This window comes from Rhinolophus ferrumequinum, chromosome 10, assembly GCF_004115265.2.
Source record: "Rhinolophus ferrumequinum isolate MPI-CBG mRhiFer1 chromosome 10, mRhiFer1_v1.p, whole genome shotgun sequence".
NCBI classification, from domain to species: Eukaryota; Metazoa; Chordata; class Mammalia; order Chiroptera; family Rhinolophidae; genus Rhinolophus; species Rhinolophus ferrumequinum.
In genome coordinates, this window is record NC_046293.1 from 62,112,454 (window position 1) to 62,131,602 (window position 19,149).

The 19,149-nt window shown below is 38.2% G+C and overlaps 1 protein-coding gene across 4 annotated transcripts in view; it reads left to right on the forward strand.

Moving 5' to 3' along the window:
- MSRB3 (methionine sulfoxide reductase B3) overlaps positions 1-19,149 on the forward strand; it is a 149,815-nt gene that overhangs the window by 8,225 nt on the left and 122,441 nt on the right. The window contains exon 2 of one of the 4 annotated variants that reach the window (XM_033117818.1): positions 8,624-8,691. The exons of the other annotated variants lie outside the window; for them this stretch is intronic. Coding sequence (XP_032973709.1) covers positions 8,624-8,691 — 68 coding nt within the window. The remainder of the gene's footprint in view (positions 1-8,623; positions 8,692-19,149) is intronic. 4 annotated transcript variants of the gene reach the window in all.

Consider the following 19,149-nt stretch of genomic DNA (forward strand, 5'->3'; position numbering starts at 1 on the left):
GTGTCCAGTAATTTGATCTATAAGCAAAGTTATATAACCCTTTTAAAGATTTAGTATTTATTTAGAGGATAGATTACAATGTATTGGAAGCATCATATTAAATATCCCATCTGAAGTAATGGCATTAAGCACTGGATATTATGTCAGTTCTAAATGTACAGCTAAGAATTGCTTATTTGCACTTGAAGATACATCTCAGATGGGGAAAGTCCTCCTTTATCAAGATACACTGCCAGTAGAATTTGCCTTTGACTATCCTAGAAATACGTTTAATGCTTAAAACTAGTTAATTTGGTTTTATCATTAAAGAAAACCTTCTCCATTGAGCTTTAAAGAACAACAACAACAAAATCTTTACTAATTTGGCAGGTTAAAAAAAGTATCTTCTCTTGGCTTTAAAATGTATCAGTAAGTTTTTGCCCTTCTGTATTCTAAAGTATTTCACACACACAAAAAGAATGCATGACATATACATAAGGTATAAAGAATAATTTTTAAAAAATCTTGGGTACCGCATTGAGCTTCAGAAATGGAATATTGAAGCTGACCACCTTCACCAGTCACATCTTTCCTCTGCTCAGAGGTACCCACGTCATGCATTTGGTGATTATCACCTAAATGATAACTGACTCTTGCTTTCTTTATAGTTTTCTCATAGATGTATCTCTACATCTCTACTTTATTGTTTAGTTTTGTATGGTTTGAAATTCTTTGTAAATGGTATCATCTGCTGCGTAACTTCAGTGAGTTGCTTTTCATCCCCCTTGATGTTATGTTTGTGTTACCCATGTTGGTGTATGTTACTCATTTTTAAAATATTAGCATTTTTCAATTCTATGTTTTTCTATTTTTAATTTATTTGTGCTCCTTGCACATTTATCTGTTGGGATTCTTGTGTTTTCCTGTGGAGTAAATCTTTGTGTTTCTCCCGTTGCTCTTACGCTTCATCATCCACATCTCAAATAATAATGAGAATGACGATAATAATAGCAAATACATATGGATGTTACTATGACCCGGACGCTAGTCTGATTACTTACTGTTTACATGTATTAGCTCATTTAATGCTCATGGCAGCCTTACCAGGAGGTACAAAGTTTCATGATAACTCATATATTACGATTAGGGCCTCAGGCATGGAGGCGTTCAGTAATTTGTGGGATTGGGATTTGAACCAAGGCCAACTGGCCCCAGAGTCCATGCTCGTAATCATTGTACCATTCCGACTCCTGTGCAGTCTCCTCTTTGAATTATGTTTTTTCCATTTAACTTTTGATGATAATAAATGTTCCTATGACATTCGAAAAGGAATGACCCTACCATGATGGTCAAATTGGTTCTCCTGTACAATGTCAATTGCTTAATGTCATGCTACGGTTTAACTTGCTTCATGGTTAGACCATGAGTTTCTTACACAGGTTTTTTGTTTGTTTGTTTTTAATTCTTTGGGATTTATTATTTTTTTTTTTTTTTTTTTTCTAATTAGAAGGAAAAAATATGCCTTCTTCATTATCCTTCTAAAACTTTCAGTTTTTCACTTTGGTACATGGTTTGGAATTGATTCCATCGATTTCCTGCGTTAATTTGGACCCGTTTCTTCATATTTAGAGAATGACATCCTCTTTTTAAACATATTTGTGTGACCTTAAATGAATCACTTAATCTTTTGAGCTTTGAATTTCCCAACTAAGTTGCATTTGTGTAGTATAATTATTTTATTAATCAGACATATGGAATTGCTAATCAGAACTTCCTTTCAGTGTTAAGTAACCAAGGGAGATTATGAGGGAAAATGATAAAATGGAGAGTTCTTGATAGTGAGTGGTTGGAAACTACTGATTTTCCCCAGCCCCTCAAATTATAGAACAAAAAACTTTGCCATAGAGAGATAAAATGCCTTTGTACCATAACTTTCTTGGGTAACTTTAATTTTTTCCTAAATTGATTAATTTTCTAATTGATTAATTCTTTTCTCTTACATTCTGTGACTATATGATGTCTTCAAGTTTTCCCAAACTCTTGGATGATCTCCTACTACCCCTTATTTAAACATACTCAAATTTCTCTCATCTTAAATAATAAACAAAAAGCCTACTCAACCTGCCATCATTCTCTGTGACCAAGTTATTTTACCTTTTTTTTTTTTTTTTTTTTTTTTTTTTTACATTCTTGCTGTTTATCTGCCATCCACCCAAAAATATGTATTGAACTTGTGTCAGGTACTAATTCATCTAATCTCTGGGGATGCAGTATGAACCAGAGAGGTTAGGGACTGTCATTCTCAGTTCGGAACTGGCATGGCCTGTTGTAGAAAAAGTGAGAAGAGCATTCTGTGGTAGGAGCAGGAGAGAATGGTTCGGGTTGAGGGCAAAGAGTAAGGTCAGTTCATACATGGTTCTTAGACCATTATCAGGAGTTTCAAAATTATTTTGTGTAGTGAAAGCCATTAGGGGGTTTTAGGCAGGCACTGTCAAGATTTGATTTGCATTTTTAAAAAGTCACTCTGGTTGCTGTGTGGAGAGAATGGACGGTAGGGGTCAAATGTGGAAGCAGGTAAACCATGGAGGGCCAGGTCAGTGGTTCAGATAAGAGTTGATAATAGTTTGGATCAGGGTGCTGGCGGCAGAACTGGTGGATTGCTGGTGGATTGGATCCAGGGTCAAAGGAAATACGAAGAACCACCCGCATTATTCCCCAGAAACTGCTTTCATTGAAGCCACTAGTGGTGGCCGTGTAATCAAACCCCGTGGACTCCCTATGTTCCTGACGTCACGGCGTTTGACACTTGCACCACTCACGCCTGGAGAGTCTTTTCTCTTGGATTCTAACACTGTTTTGTTAGATGGGTGGTCTTAGACAAAAGAATTAAAGAATTAAATTATCTGGGCTCCAGTGTACTTACGCATAGAATATGGATAGTGTTTCGAGCGCATAGTCAGGGGTGTCAAAACTACCCCCGCGGGTCAACTGCGGCCCGCAATCCATTGTTAATTGGCCCGTAGCAAATTCCAAAAATATATTTAGTTTACTTAAATAAACCAGGTGAGGCAATACGTACTTCACCTCGAATGAGTGGCCCGGCTGTTTGTGTATTTTACTGCATATGGCCCTTGGTAAAAAACGTTGAAAAAAGTTTGGACACCCCTGGCATGGATGGTTGTAATCATGAAATGAAATAATACATGTGAATTACTTAGCGCAGTGTCTTCCACAGAGTTCATTCCTGGTGAACGAGCAAACGCAGCATCGTCGTCATCAACCTGGTCATCGTCGTTCTGGGACGAGGCCTCTCTGGACCTCTCCCTTCTCTGGCCACTGCTCCTTCTTGCCAGTTCTTTCTCCTCCAGGTCACCTCTAAATGTTGACGTTCCTCAGGCCTCTGACTTTTTCTTTCTCATGTTACACATTTGCTTAGGCAGTCTTATTTAATCCATGGTTTCTGTCTGTATAAAAATTACCCCCACATCTGCCCATAAACCTGGTTCTGTTTCCTAAGCCACAGTCCTATGTATCCACGTACTTCTCATCACCTGCATTTGGATGGCTGTGTCTTAGGCACCATCAACATGTCAAAAACGGAACTTTTTTTTCTTCTTCTCCTGAGCTGAAGCCTCTCTTCTTGTTACCCAGCTCAGTAAACGGTATTGTCCTCCTAAATTTTCTCTTCCTACCTCATGCCCTGTATCAACCTTTTGCCTAGATTTCTGCAGTAAATTCCTGATTAGTTTTGCTACCTCTCGTCTTAAGCCATCCCCATCCGTTTTCCACCTTTCAGTCACGGTAATCTTTCTCATTGGTCCATCTAATCATATTACTTTGCTTTGGTTACTTCCCTTTCTTTTTAGGATAAAGTTTCAAATTCATATATACAATAGCTTCCAAGATTTGCTTCTGTCTAGTTTGTCAGCCACCCCCACTCCACCTCTACTCCTCACTTACACCTTCCAGCCACACTGCTCTTCTTTTATAACCTTCAGTGGGCTATCCTCTTATCTCAGGGCCACTGCTGTTTTTTTCTTTGTGTGGAACACTTCTTTCCTGACTCTTAATCTGGGCAGCATTGTCTTATCCTTCATTCTTAGTTTAAATGTTAAATACGACTTTCTTATGTCTCCCAAACTAGACTGCTTTTCTCTGTTATATAAGATCTATATTCCCTTTTTGTGTCTCTGTGGTTCTCATTGCACTTGCTAATAATATCTTTCTCATGAATATGTGAGCTTCATGGTGGAACGGACTGTGGCATCTGTTTGTTTCTCACTTCGTCCCCAGCATCTGTTTGTTAAATAGATTAAGAGATGAAGGCAGCAGGAGTTTGCCCAGTTTGGGGAATGAGAGGCCTCCTTTCTGAGTTTGGTGTGTGTTTTTCTTCATCTTTCAAGGTAATGAAAGGGAGAAGGGGAAAGTTTCTGTTTATTGCAGTTTAACCTTCAGACTCCCATGGCCTCAGGGTCGGGAGAAGGGAAGCAGCATCAGAACTGGAGGTGACTGTATCAAGCAGTGTTGCTGGTAAAAAAAAAAAAAGAAAAAAGAGTTGCCTTAGGGTTGATGTTTCTTTTTGCTGTTTGGAAGGACATCCGGAATTTCCAGAGGAGTGCCCCTTGTAGTTCCCACGTTTGCCTGTTTTTTTAAAAGTCAACCATGGCAGTGCTTCCCAAATCCTTGGCACCTAGGCGTGAACATTGCCACAGAACCCCTGGAAGTGTGGCTTCCTGTGGCGCAAGTGCTTGCCAGTTCCCCGTTGGATCCAGATATGTGTGTATCCTGTGCCGGTTGTTCAGCTCTCCACACCTGTGACCTGCCTGCTCTCTGGCCTGGGCTTCTGTTTAGAATCCCAGAGGGAATCGGCTGGATTGTCTTTCACTAACTTGCAGGAACAGTGTTTGCCTGTGAGATGAGTTGGGAGCTGGCCTTTTCTTCAATATATCCTCTCTGCTCTTTATCTAGCAGAAATTTTTCAAACTGGGTTTATCCTATTTTAGTTTCCAGTGCTACTGTAGATTTTCCTGTATTTTTGTATTCTAGTCACCATTTTAATGGGAATTGGTAGCGATCTCACTGAAGGAGAACATGAATGAGTTCTCTTTTAAAAGGTATTTATTTGTATTGCTACCTTTGTGTGTGTGTGTGTGTGTGTGTACACTTTTTTGCTCTCTGCTTTTTTTTTTTGATCCCTCTATTTTTTTGATCCCTCCCATTTCTTTCTTTTGTAAGTCTATACGAGAGTCATTTTTCAGTTGTTGCATTTAAATCATTTATATTTTATGTTATTGTGGACATACCTGATAACACTCCTTGTCCTGTTGTTTTATCCTCTTTTTATGACCTTTACCCTTTGGTTTTCAATCTTTTGCCGTATGGTTTCTCTGTTTTATTTGCTTTTATCTTTCGTAGGATTCGAAAGGTTAACGTCATATTTTAGGGCTATGACCTTGAAAAAGTGTTTCAAAATATCATTGAGCCTGAACTTATTTAATTATTAAATTCAAAAAAAAGAAAAACGTGCAGTAGCTGTTGACTCTGCAGGAGGAATTTTGGATTCTTTTGTTTTTTTCTGCTCTGTCTTTGTTAACTAAAGTGGGGCCAGTAGAGCCACGTGATTATTGTTGAATTGTTATTTTTATATGTTCTCTCTTTTAAGGATTATTTTTTAATATTTTTCATGTAATTATATAATAACATCTACTTCATTCTGTGATTACCACCATACCTTTTATACCTTAACTTCACCATTCTTAGGGATTTTGATTCTTAAGTCATTTGGCTACCGTCTATCCTCGAGTTGATGTGGGTTTTTGTTTTTGTTTTTGTTTTTCTTTCTGGTATGGAAGGATATATGCCCGCACATTTCCTGAGCTCTCCTGTTATCTGAGGGAATTACAGACTGTTACATAACATGTTCACCCTTCCTTGTAAAACAACAATTATTGATAAGAGGAATCCAAAAGAGCATAATTAGGAGGCTGGAAAATGCTTTTAGAATAACCTGAATGTATGTTATTGTATGTTATTGTATGTATAGTGTAATTATGGAATATAAAAATTTGCTAGCATTCTCTGTGGAAGGAGAACCTAGGAACAATGGAATTTACTTGTATTCAGATGACAAATCAATATCTACTAGGAATTCAGTACCTCTAATGTTGTAGATAATTCTCAGGGTCATGACGCAAAATTAGTGATAGGTCCCAGAACCGTTTTATCTTTGAATCAGAGTGAGTGACATTGGCAGTTTTAGTGAAATTGAACAGTATTTTATAATTCCTATTGAGATGTTTAAATTAGAGTTGACCAGAAATTTACTTTGTCAAATTTCTCTCTATTAGTACATTTGCCTCATGTGTGCAAAGGTTAAATCACTCTATATGATTGACTGAAACAGTCAATTACAAAACTTGAAAGTTTTCTTTATTTTCTCAGAGATAATGATTTTTTGACAGTCAATAAAACATAATTGCTGACATAGAAAAAATTAATCTTAAATTAATCTTAGCTGAGTTGTCTGTTAGAGAATCACCTAAGTCTTACCCTGTTCAAAACTAAACTAACGCGTACACATATGCACACGTACATGCACTCCCTCTCTCTCATTCTCTGTCTGTGTCTCTCTCTACATGATATCTTAGACCTCTTGCTTTTTCTTAGACCTCTTGCTTTTTACTTCCCCAGTAAGGGAAGTAAAATTCTCTGAGCAATCTGCTAGTTACTTTCAAAGACGTCATCTCCTATAATCCTTCCAAAAGTGAAGTAAGTAAGTGCTTACCTACATTATGTAGGTAAGGAAACCGATGATCAAGAGCAACTCCTTAGCTGAAGCTTTATCAGCTGGTTCAGTGATGGAGTCAGCGCTGGAACCCAGTTCTGACTCCTTCCTGTGTACCACACTGCCCACAGGGACACAGGCAGTCCTACAGGTAGGACTGTCGTCCATTGGGAACAGACATTCTGCACAGAAATGGGGGGAAGCAGAGGAAGTGACATTTGAGTTCAGTGCTATGAAAACATTTATTGAGCCTTTAGTTGACATCCTACTAACTACTCTCAAGGAGTTTATCGGAGAGGCAGATATATAAACCGAAAAGTATAACATGCAAACATAGATAAAACAACAGAGGTACTGAAGTAGGAAGTAGCATAGAGGAAGCATTGATTCCTTTTTCTAATAGAAGGGATGGGGAGAAGGGCCGGGGAACAGCTGTGGAGCAAAGGTTCCCAGAGGAGATGATATTTAAACTGGGTCTCGAAGGTGAAAAATGAAGAGTTTTTTCTTTATATCATATGGAGTATGTGGGTGGTGTGGGGAGGGTAGAAAAGGTGGGAAATGACAAATAGTTGACTCTCGTCAGAAAATGTTTCTTTATTCAACAGACACTTACTGAATCCTCCTGGGGTGAGGCCCTGTGTGAGGGACTTGCGGGAGAGGACAAGAGAGTCCGTGGGACGTAGAGTGTGCCAGAGAGTGTTGGGATGGAAGTTGTGCATGCAGGAAAAGAAGCGGACCTGGTAGGTCCTGAATGCCAGGAGAGACTGGGTGAATGTCCCTTGGAGTTACTACGCAATGAGCTGTGGAAACACACGAAGCAGGGTGATGGCACAGTCAGAGCTAGGACACAGCACTGTGCAGCCGTGTGGATGGTGGTCACGAGGGGAGTCAGGTTAGAGGCAGGGACAACAGCTAGAGGCCATTACTATATTCTAGAGGAGAGAGGCAAAGAAAAGACTGCATTTGAACAATGTCTTGGAAATCAAATTGACCGCGTTTAGTGTGGATTGGATGTGAATGGCTAAGATAGAAAATGATTAAAGGTGACTCCCAAGTTTGAGATTTAGTGGCTGGAGGAATAGGAGTCCTTTTTAACAGGATCAGGAGTACAGAAAGAAGAAGAAGTTGGTGAAGAAAGAAAGAAACAAATTGAGTTTTGGATGTGATAAATAGTTTGAGGTGTTCCATGTGTGATACACAATTTCTTTTTAAAAGCATGATTTAATCACCTAACATTAATAAAGAAAACCACTGTAGGACGAAGTAGAAAGAGCATTTTTTGCAAAATATTTCATTGCTTTCACTTTATGATCTCACCCAGGGCCTCTCCTCCCTCCCAAGTTCAACATGGTACCAAGGACAGTTGTTAGAGGCCAGTAAGATTCACCTTTCAGTGGGTGAGAAGGAGGCCGTTCTCATAAGGCATCTCTTATTCGCTGTGTCAGATACAAGCCACCACACACCCCATCGTGAGAATTTCGTTTCATAATTTTCTTACATTCTGCAACAGAAAGTAAACTTGGAGGGGAGGAATGCTAAAATTCTGATACAAGAACACGTATTTATTTGCAGTTTCCCGTGCTAAAACTTTCTATTCCTGGAATGGTGGCAGAGTTCTAATTTAAAATATTTGAAACATCATTTAAGGAGACATATTTTTAGGGCTTATATTCAAAAAATTAAAAATAATTTTTTGGTGACAGAGCTGGATACTGTAGTTTATAGCTCCAGGAATAGGAGTTAGTCAGCTTGTATTAGCGAGCGTTTCTTTAGATGAAATGGTGCATTGAGGCACTGCCTCTTTTTTTCTACGTATGACCTTTATCTTAGTAAAAAACCTGCACGTGGTTCTTGGTACAGGGGAACCGAAGGTGAAAAGCAACCACTTCCAACTCCACCCCTCCCCGTCTCTGTCCCACTCCTCTCAGGTAATGTCTTCATTTTTATTTTTATTTTTCTTGAAATAATATTTTTAAATCATCCTTTCGGTAGTTCCCTAATTATAGTCAATATAGTTATTGCACTAATTCTTGATTCATCAATTTCAGATAATATCCAGTTATGAAAAACTAAGGACTTATTTGCTCTCTCTTCTCCATTCTGTCCACCATTGTTTATCGTTCTGTTGGTTTTTAATTGCTGTATTGTTCACTTTTGTAACATTAAATAAATATTTGTTCATCAGCTTTTGAAAGGCTACAATGCCAAGCTGTTGTGACACAGAGATTCCAAGGAGAGTGACTTACATGAGCAGAAGTTTATTTATCTTCCCCAGAATAGCCCAAGGAAGGTAATAGCCCAAGGTTGGGTTGGTGAGTAACTTTGCTTCATCACCTGTTCTATCTGCCTTCCTCAAGTAGCTTCCATCTCAGTGTTCAAGTGTGCTGCCACAGTTGTTGTCATTTCCCAGGGGGGAAGAAGAAGTCGAAAGCAAGTGACTGTCTTTAAAGGAGGTGACCTGAAAGGTCACACATCATATTAACATATATTCCAGTGGCCAAAATTTAGTATCATGTTCACAACACACTCTGGGAGGCTGAGAAATGTAGCTGTATGTTCAGCTACAATGTCAGAGGTATAACCAAGACCAAGAAGGAAGCATGGATTCTAAAGGTCAATTAACATTTTCTAGTCTAGTTAGTCATCTCCAAATCTCTGTAACATGAGGGCCCTGCTACTCTTACCCTTTCCCCTGCCTTTCTTTCTGGCCTTCTTTACATTTTATTAGCTATATGCATTTTCTTTTTGTTTTACATTATGAAGTTACTAATGTTTACATTCTGTTCTGAAACCACAGCCAAATCTGTGGTTGTCTATAGGTTGTTTGTAAAATCTTATATAGTTATACATATTATTTATGTACAAGTCAAAAAAGTGAGTCATTACTACAGTTCCTTCCCCTTAGGTCCAGGGTCATAATCTCTGGGCCACTGGAAAGGATACACATTTTTCCAGCATCATGACAAATGAATAGTTTTTTCTTATATTTATGGATGGATTAAACGCAGGGCACTTTATTTCTAAGGTCTGTCTCTGGACACTGACTTGTTAGATCAACAAGAGAAGCTGCAGTGAATGTGGTTAGTTCCCAGGGTGCTTTCAGTCACTGAAGGAAATGAGATTTGCACATTCAGTCTTTTTGTTGTGACCAGGAGCCACTCAGTTTTGCAGCTGATTGAAACCTTTGGTTCTCAAAAGGCTTGGATGGTTTGTTAGCTCCAGGTAATCCAAGGTGAGGTAGTCTTCTCCCACCTTTAATGTCTGAAAGGGGAGCCATGTCTTCTGACCAAGGTAAGAATCTCTTTGGGATATTTAGAAATAGAAGGGATGTAATGAGAGAGAGACTCTGGGCTTTGAAGGTGTTCTCTTTGTCTTTGGCCTGGGAGTTCTCATCCTTCCAGACCCTGTTGTTTTCCCAAACAAGGACAGCAATCTGGGGCGCAAGAGTTCTTGTCTTTGAGGAATTTTTAATGTAGTAGAAGAGATTAAAATAGACTTCAGTTCGAACTCTTGCTCCATCGTCTACTGGCCATGTGACTTCAAGCAAATTATGGTCTGAACCTTAGTTTCTGCTGGAACACATAATCCCCAAATCCCAATGGCTTAAAACCCTGACGGTTTATTTCTTGCTTGTAATGCATGTTCATTGTCCGTCAGATGGGAAAACTGCTCCACGTCGCCTACTCCAGGATCATGGGTCATGGAGCAGCCACCATCTAATTAAAGAACGTTGCTGGACACTGTTAGAGAGACAGAGAAAGTCCTGGAGTGTCCCATACCAACAGTTAAGTGCTCTGCTTTAGAAGGGACACACATTATCGTTTCTGGTCACAACTTATTACCCAGCATTAGTGACATGATCTCACTAACCACAGGAGCCAGGAAGTGCATCCCGACCTTGTGCCTGAAAGTGGAGAGCCAGAGATGTTGGGGGAAAGTGCTAATGGCGACCACCGCTAGGAATGCTGTCAGGGTTCATGTGAGGATTAAGTGATAGTGTGTCCACACATACAGTCACCTCGTGCAAGAGCTCGGAAACGATTCTCGTTAGCAATAACATCAGCATAGTAAGATGGACACATGCAAAATATTTGAATAACAGTATGAAGTGGGACCAAGTAAGGCTTTTGAAAACAACAAGGAGGTATTTCAACAATGTCACCTTCTTATAAGCTACAGGAGACTATATCACAATGTATTTGAGAGTGCCTTATAGATTAGAATGTACTATACAAATGCAGGTGGACATTATTATTATCCAATAAGATACTAGAAGCCACAGCGTTAGAGCTTGGTTCAGTGTTAGAGGTAGATCTCTATAATTATCTATCAAGAAATGCTGGTTGAAGTTGTAAGAATAGGTGAGATCTGAAAGAAAGAGATTAAATGGTAAGAAATACAGAGGGTACTGAAAGGGTAGCTCAGAAGCATAATCACAGTTTGGAAATCAGAAGGAAGTATCATGGGAGATAGAGAAGCAATTTCTGGAAAGGGAGGAAGAAAGTGGTACTTTGTAGTATCATAGAAAAGTCAAGAGGAGAATGTTTTTGATAAGGAAAATCAACCATATAAAATGTCACTAAGAGGCATTGAGCCTCAGTTCTGTGACTTCTGTGGGGGGAGTATTAACAAATAATCAGTGGGGAATGTTACTTAAAAAAGGAAAAGTAGTATTAATTTAGAGGTGTCTACGAGTATGTGCCAGGTTCTCCTCTAGTAGTGATCTTGTGGGGAAACTGTTATAAACTCCGTATTTACAGATGAGCGTTCAAAGTTCAGAGTAAAACCTGACAAGTAAGAGCTAACTAGTCAGTGAGAAAGTTTGAATTTGAATTCGATCTTCAAGTCCTAGGAAATCAAAACCAACTGCACTATATAAACACAACAAAATGAAACAGGCAAAAAACTTCAAAAATTATGAAGGAATTTATTTATAGTAGTCAAGAATGATTTGTTTATGTGGGTTTTGCTTTTTTGTTGGCACTTTTTACATATTGGGAAAATGAAACATATGTAATGTGGAAGCTATGAACTGTGAAATCAATTTACAATTTAGAAGAAAAGGATTTATGTATTATGTTGATGATGGAAGTTTTAAAGTATTAATGAGACTGAATAAATCCCTGAATTTCACAAGATGCTTTATAAAACAGGAATCCTGAAGAAAATACAGCATTTGAGAGACTTCCAATTAGCACCAGAAGAAGATGGACTTTTATCCATAATTCTATTTTAGTTATACTATTGGTGTGTACCTTCTTAGTGGGCACAGTTTAACCATAGCATTGTCAGTATGAGCTGCAATTCTCTATGTCCTTTTCTTACTTTTTACATGAACTGAGTAATAAAGAAAACATAGGTGCTGCAACATGTAGACGAGAGGGGCCTTAGCTTCATATTTTCTCCAACTGGCTGTCTGGTCTTTGGTTACTCTCTTTTTCTCCATTTTGTTATTTACAAAACAAGAGGTTTTTACTCATTATTTTATTCATTCAATTCATTGTTTCTTCCGCTTTTTTCTGTCGAGATACACGTGATGGGTGATGTGTCATGAGCAACGTACTCACACAGTCAGATATAGATTAGGATCGTAGCCCCAAGAGTAGACTGCATATTCCTGGCGCTGGTTCAAACTCCACTCCGTTCTCTCCTACTCAGGGAAAACATGTCAGAAAACAAGTAAATGAAGGTGACATTGTTAAAGCGACAACTCGAAATACATCCTCATTATTTTCCTAAAAACATTATTCTCAAACTTCGGCATCTAAAGACAATTTTTAACAAATTACTTGTGAAACACCCCGCAACTACCTCTGGTGGGCGGTGACTTCATGTTCAAAAACTGACATCTTAGGCGTTCTCCAAGATTTTTTCTAGTTCTAAACTTATTTAAGATAAAATTCTGTTATTCTCATGCATTTCCAAAAGGTCTGATTCCTTGGTTATTCTGCTATCAGGTTCTTATTAGTAGGCATTACATGAATTAATAGTACCCTGTACATATGATATGGATTCAATACATGTTGAGTGAATTTATCAACAAATTAATTTTCTTTTTCTGGAGATAGCACTAATTCAGAATTTGTTTTCTTATCCCTAAACAGGAAATACTTTTGTGAATTTCAAAGAGTGGTACTGAGAAAACTGGGTTGTAGCATTCTGATTGTTACTTTCAGAAATCAGTCATAAGTCTCCTCTTCGTTTTGATAAAATAGTTTCAAACTTTGCATTTATCCACAGACCAAATGAAATAAGTAGTATACTAATTACTTCTAGAAGTTGTAAGTCGAAAGACTACTGATATTATTTTCTAACCATTTGTGGTTTCCTAAACATTATGGAATAATTTATAAATGTATTTCTCTGTTCATTGTTCAGTTATTCAACAAATATTTATTAAATATTTACTGTGCTTATTATATGCCAAGCAATGTGTCAGATTAGCAGTTCTTAAAGCGTGGGCAGTGGACCCCTGGAATCTCCAAAACCCTTTCAACGGGTTCACAAAGTCGAAACTATTTTCACACTAGTACTAGGACATTATTTTCCTTTTTCACTGTGTTGATGTTTGCATTGATGTTGCAAAAGCAAAAGTGGGTAAAACTGCCGGTATCTTAGTATGAATCAAGGTAGTGGCCATGAACTTCATTAGCAGTCATCCTATTCTTCATTAACATACACATGGTGGAAAAAGCCGTTTTCACTTAAGAATGTCCTTGATGAAATAGTGAAATTTATACTAACTTTATTAAATCTTGACCTTGAATATATATCTTTTTAATATTCCATGTGAAAAAATGGGAAATGCACTTTTATAAAGTGCTTCTGCATACTAAAGTGCAGTGGTTGTCTCCAGGAAAAGCATTCGTGTCATTGTTTGAAACACCATTTTACTTGCCAGAATGACCAACAGACAAATTAGGGTTATTTAGACTTGGATATTTGCTGGGCATTTTCTCAAAAATGCACAAAGTGATTCTGTCATGTTAAGGAAAACTGACAATATTTATCAGCAATGACAAAATTAAGCTTTCAGTTTAAAAAATAAAATTTGGGGACACTTGTATCTGCCACTGTGAGCTTGACAGCTTGTCGGTATTTGAAGACTTTTTTGATGAAATCAGTGGTGATATTAATGAATATGATTTTGATATTGATAATGAAATGTGTCAATATATGAAAGATCTGCATAACCCAGTGAACCAGTATTTCCCAAATGTACAGTTACAAAATCATGCAAAGTTGGAAGATTCATTCAAAATACAAGATAGACCAATGAGTTTTTTTTTTTTTTTTAAAGATTTTATTGGGGAAGGGGAACAGGACTTTATTGGGGTAACAGTGTGTACTTCCAGGACTTTTTTTCCAAGTCAAGTTGTCCTTTCAATCTTAGTTGTGGAGGGTGCCGTTCAGCTTCAAGTTGTTGTCCTTTCAGTCTTAGTTGTGGAGGGCGCAACTCAGCTCCAGGTCCCGTTGCTGTTGCTGTTGCTGTTGCCGTTGCCGTTGCTAGTTGCAGGGGGCGCAGCCCACCATCCCCTGCGGGAGTCGAACCAGCAACCTTGTGGTTAAGAGCCCACTGGCCCATGTGGGAATCGAACCGGCAGCCTTCGGAGTTAGGAGCATGGAGCTCTAACCGCCTGAGCCACCGGGTCGGCCCCCAATGAGTTTTAATGTAACAGTGTGAAAAGTTCATTGATAGTAGTTTCACAATATCATTTGTTGAGTTTTGGTGTAATATTAAAGAAGAATATCTACAATTACCTGGAAAGTTATTAAAGTACTCCTCCCTTTACCAACTACTTATCTGAATGAGGCAAGATTTCATTTGTACATATGCTTCAACAAAAATAACATGGCACATCAGATTGAATGCAGAAGCGGAGATGGAAATATGGCTGTTTTTTGTTAAGCCATGTATGTGGTTTGTTTTGTATAATGTAGTTCCTTCTCACTGAACATACAACTTTTGTAATATATAGTAAATATTTTTATTATTCTTTGTAATAGAATAAGCAAATATATATTTTAGTTACTCAGTTTCAATTTCTAATACAGTAAATATTGATAGGTATAATAACCACATAAACAAAAGGCATTTGGGGTCCTTGATAATTTTCAGGAGTGTGAAGGGATCCTGAGATCAAAAAGTTTAAAAATAGCTAACCCTGTATATATTAAAAAGAAAAGTCCTTTTTCACAGAGCTTTTCTTTGATTCCCAACACACCCATAGCCGTGCCACTCCATCCCAAAGCTGGAAGCTATATGTCTTCCCTTGAAATTCCATGTACTTTATTTCTATCTCTGTTAAAGCAGTTAGCACATATCTTATGTTTTCATCTAGGCTGATATGTTTTTTGACAGCAAAGAGTATATCTTACATCTTTGCATATTTGTCAGCATTGTTTTCCACGTAGTGGGAATTTATAGTAACCCTCTCTTTATCTGTGGGGCATTGCTTCCAAGATCCTAGTGGTTACCTGAAATCACGGATAGTACCAAACCCTCTATGTACTGTGATTTTTCCTACACATGCATACCTATGATAAAGTTTAATTTATAAATTAGACACAGTATAAGATGAACAATAACTGAAAATAAGATAGAAAATTTCTCTCTTTTGAATACGTTGGATAAAGGGATGATTAATATCCCTCATGGGACAGAGCAAGACTCTGAGAGATTTCATCATGCTACTCAGAACAGTGTGCAATTTAAAACTTATGAATTGTTTATTTCTGTAATTTTCCATTTAATATTTTTGGACTGTGGTTGACCATGGGTAACTGAAAATCGTGGAAAGTGAAACCATGGAAAAAGAAGGACGATTGTGTATAGATGAACTGAGTAACTTTTTAAGATTCCTTGTCTTAAAAGTGTTATCTCTAAATGGTTTGGAAGATTGAAGATTCTGAATAGCCAGCGTGCTGTTGTTTCTTATAACGAATACAAAAAGATCTCTGCGGCACATATGGATCCCCAGTTCTGGCTAATGACGTTTCGATTTCAACAAATAAATGAGTGATTGATCAAGTCATTCAACAAACATTAATTGAGCATAAACTGGATGCTAAGCACTGTGCTGGTAAGAACAAAAACGGTTTTATAAGAACCTTATAGTAAACAATTAGATTAGTGGTTCCCAAATGCTGGCCCATGATGAACTTTCTTCTTTAGTAATAAAATGAGAACAATAGCAACAATGATATTTTTTTCTCCCGCAAAACTAAATCTATTCTGTTCCAAAGAATGTTCTTTATCTAGAGATTAGAGTTTGGGGCTTTTTGTTTTTATTTTGTTTTTAATTGACAAAATTGAAATTTGTCAACTCTCTTTTGACCCCTGCAGTTTTGGGGGGGCATTCTACCAGCTTGAGGAAAACCACTGATACAGATATTCCTTTGTCATTTATTGGAAAAGAATGACTTTTAGGTTTGCCACTCTAAATCAACTATAGCACAACCAGCGTATTTATTCTAGAGCTAATTATCAACTTTGTGAGTTCTTTGGATTCCCCATTAACATCATCTTTCTTTGGCAGTTTATTGTTCAATCGCAAGGAAAAAAGTAAAAGGAAATAAAAATGATCCCAAACCTAAAACAAACTAACTGGCATTAATCAAATTTTTGGATATCAGAGTTCGGCGGTAGGGTGAGGTGGGAGGGGAGATGAAGAAGTAAAATTTTTTATTAAAATGGGGCATTTGAATTATCTTTGGATCTCAAGTCAGATTGCATTTTCAACTTTCCATCTCTTCATCGGAACTGCTGCTTCCTGTGGAGGAGCAAACTGGTTTTAATTGGAATTATTACCATTAAGCACGATTGGCCGTTGAGATGGCAGGGAGAGCAGGGTAGGACATGATGTTCCTGAGCAATCAGTTCCATGGACTCAGTCATTTACATCGTCACTGTTTTCATTCAATAAACGAATGGCTGCTAAGTGCCCAGTACTGGGATACAAAGATGAAAAAGACACCATCCCTGTGCCTAGGAGGTTTATAATCTAGAAGAGGGAGACATACGCCAATCAGTGCTCTGAAGATTGTTCCAGGGGAGGTGCTAGCATGCTTGGTGCTTCAGTGGGGACCAGGCCAGGGAGGTCAGGAGTGGTGGCAGTTAGGAGTTGTGACGAGGAGCGGAAGGACATGGGATGGAGAAAGACATGGGCGCAGAAGTAGGAAACAGTGGACCTATTGGGGGGAAATGACAAGTACATGGGTATGGCAGGAGCATGGCGTGGGGTGGGGTGCGGTTACGGCAAGAGAAAAGATGACTTAGGCAGCAACCAGACCGAGAACTTTGTATGCTTTGTTTAGGAATTTGGACTTTATCCAAAGGATTTACCGGAATGTGTTCTGTGGGATGGTGATAGGAAAGACGGGGTTTGTGTGGTCAGAACTATTGGAGAGGTACCAACTGAGGCGAAGTTACGCAGGTGTACTTACTGCAAAGCCTCTCAGACACTTTATATTGGGTAGCATTTCCACTTGTGTGAAATGGTATTTCCTGTTTCTCAAAATATGCAGTGGGGAATCAGTTACTAAAAAGTTTTAAGCAGGAAATCATAGATAATTATGTAATCTAATTTTATTCTCAACACATAGTGTGATACTGCTTGTTAGGATTGTTCAACCAGTATTTTTTTTAACACCAAGTATTTTCAAAATGATGTACTAGGTATTCTTGGAAATAGATGCATAAGCCATATATCTGAGATTTAGAAAATAACATGTTGATTATCTATGGATATTATTCATCTATGCAATTATTTGAGACAAAGGCAATACAAAAATGAGGAAATTGAGGGTAAACTTGGAGAATTAGACATGTTCTGGGTGGCGCCTTGCGCAGTGCTGGTTTCTACAGGGTGTTGAATGCTAATTCTTTCACAAAAGATTGTCATCAGTCAGAAGCATGGGCTTCTTTTGCCTCTTTTTGAGGCTAGGATCATTTCTGGCTAGAGCCCTCTTCCAGGACTCTAGCTCAGAGCATGCAATGGGAAGAAAGCTATCAAATTGAAACTTGACTTATTTTGGGGGGGGGGGCAGGAGTAGACGTCGTTTTGTTTAGCCTTCAGAAGTACCAATATCATCAACCTATTGAAGCTTTGGTAGATTCAAGTGAAGTCTGTAGATATATCATAAAGGTGCATCCAAGGAGATTAGAGAAAAATTTTGAAGGTGAAAGAGAAAGTTGCGTCTGGTGAAACAGAAAGATCAAATGTAGAAATCTGAGTATGTCTCAGACTTTTCATTTAACTACCTACTTTTTTCACTCAATGTCAAGGGAAAGGATCTTTAAATAATCATCTTTTTTTTTTTTTTAAGATGTTATTGGGGAAGGGGAACAGGACTTTATTGGGGAACAGTGTGTACTTCCAGGCCTTTTTTCCAAGTCAATTTGTTGTCCTTTCGATCTTAGTTGTGGAGGGTGCCGTTCAGCTTCAAGTTGATGTCCTTTCATCTTAGTTGTGGAGGGTGCAGCTCAGCTCCAGGTCCAGTTGCCGTTTCTAGTTGCAGGGGGCACAGCCCACCATCTCTTGTGGGACTTGAGGAGTTGAACTGGCAACCTTGTGGTTGAGAGCCCACTGGCCCATGTGGGAATCGAACCGGCAGCCTTCGGAGTTAGGAGCATGGAGCTCTAACCGCCTGAGCCACCGGGCCGGCCCTTTAAATAATCTTCTTGAATTAATTGAATACTTAAGTGTTTATTATCAGCCACATTATCTAGTAGAGAAGCAGAGAATCAGAGTATCTAGAGTGAGTTGGTATAATCTCAATCTTTTAATCTCCAATTTTGTAGTGGTCATGAACACTGGCCCTGGAGCTAGATGGCATGGGTTCAAATCTATTAAAGCATGCAGTTCAGTTACTTACGGGCTCTGCTGTTCACTAGCTGTAAGATTTTAGGCAAATTATTTAATCTCCCTATAGCACAATCTTCATCTAAACAAGGGAAAATGACAATATGTATCTCATAAAATCATGAGGATTAAAAGAGCTAATAAATGTGAAGTGCTTAGAGTACATGCCAAGGGTTTCATCAACTGTTATCCTTAGGATATCTCTGTCCTACTGTTTTCACTAGGATGATTCACTGTGGAAATTCATGAAGGAGTAGTTTTCTGGCCTAAATAGGGTTCTGTATTTGGAGAATAGCCTGCTAACTCTAAATAGGATTGGGTGTAAATGGACTGCGAGAAATTTCTAATGCATATAATTTTAAAATATAGCAAATATTTGTACTTTTAAATTATTAATAACAGTTAACATTTGCTGAGCATGTATTATGTACCAGGAGTTTTTCCAAGCGCTTGTTATCAGTTAACTTATTTTAGAGTTGAGGAAACTGAGTCATTGGGAGAGTAAGTGGTTTACCCAAAGGA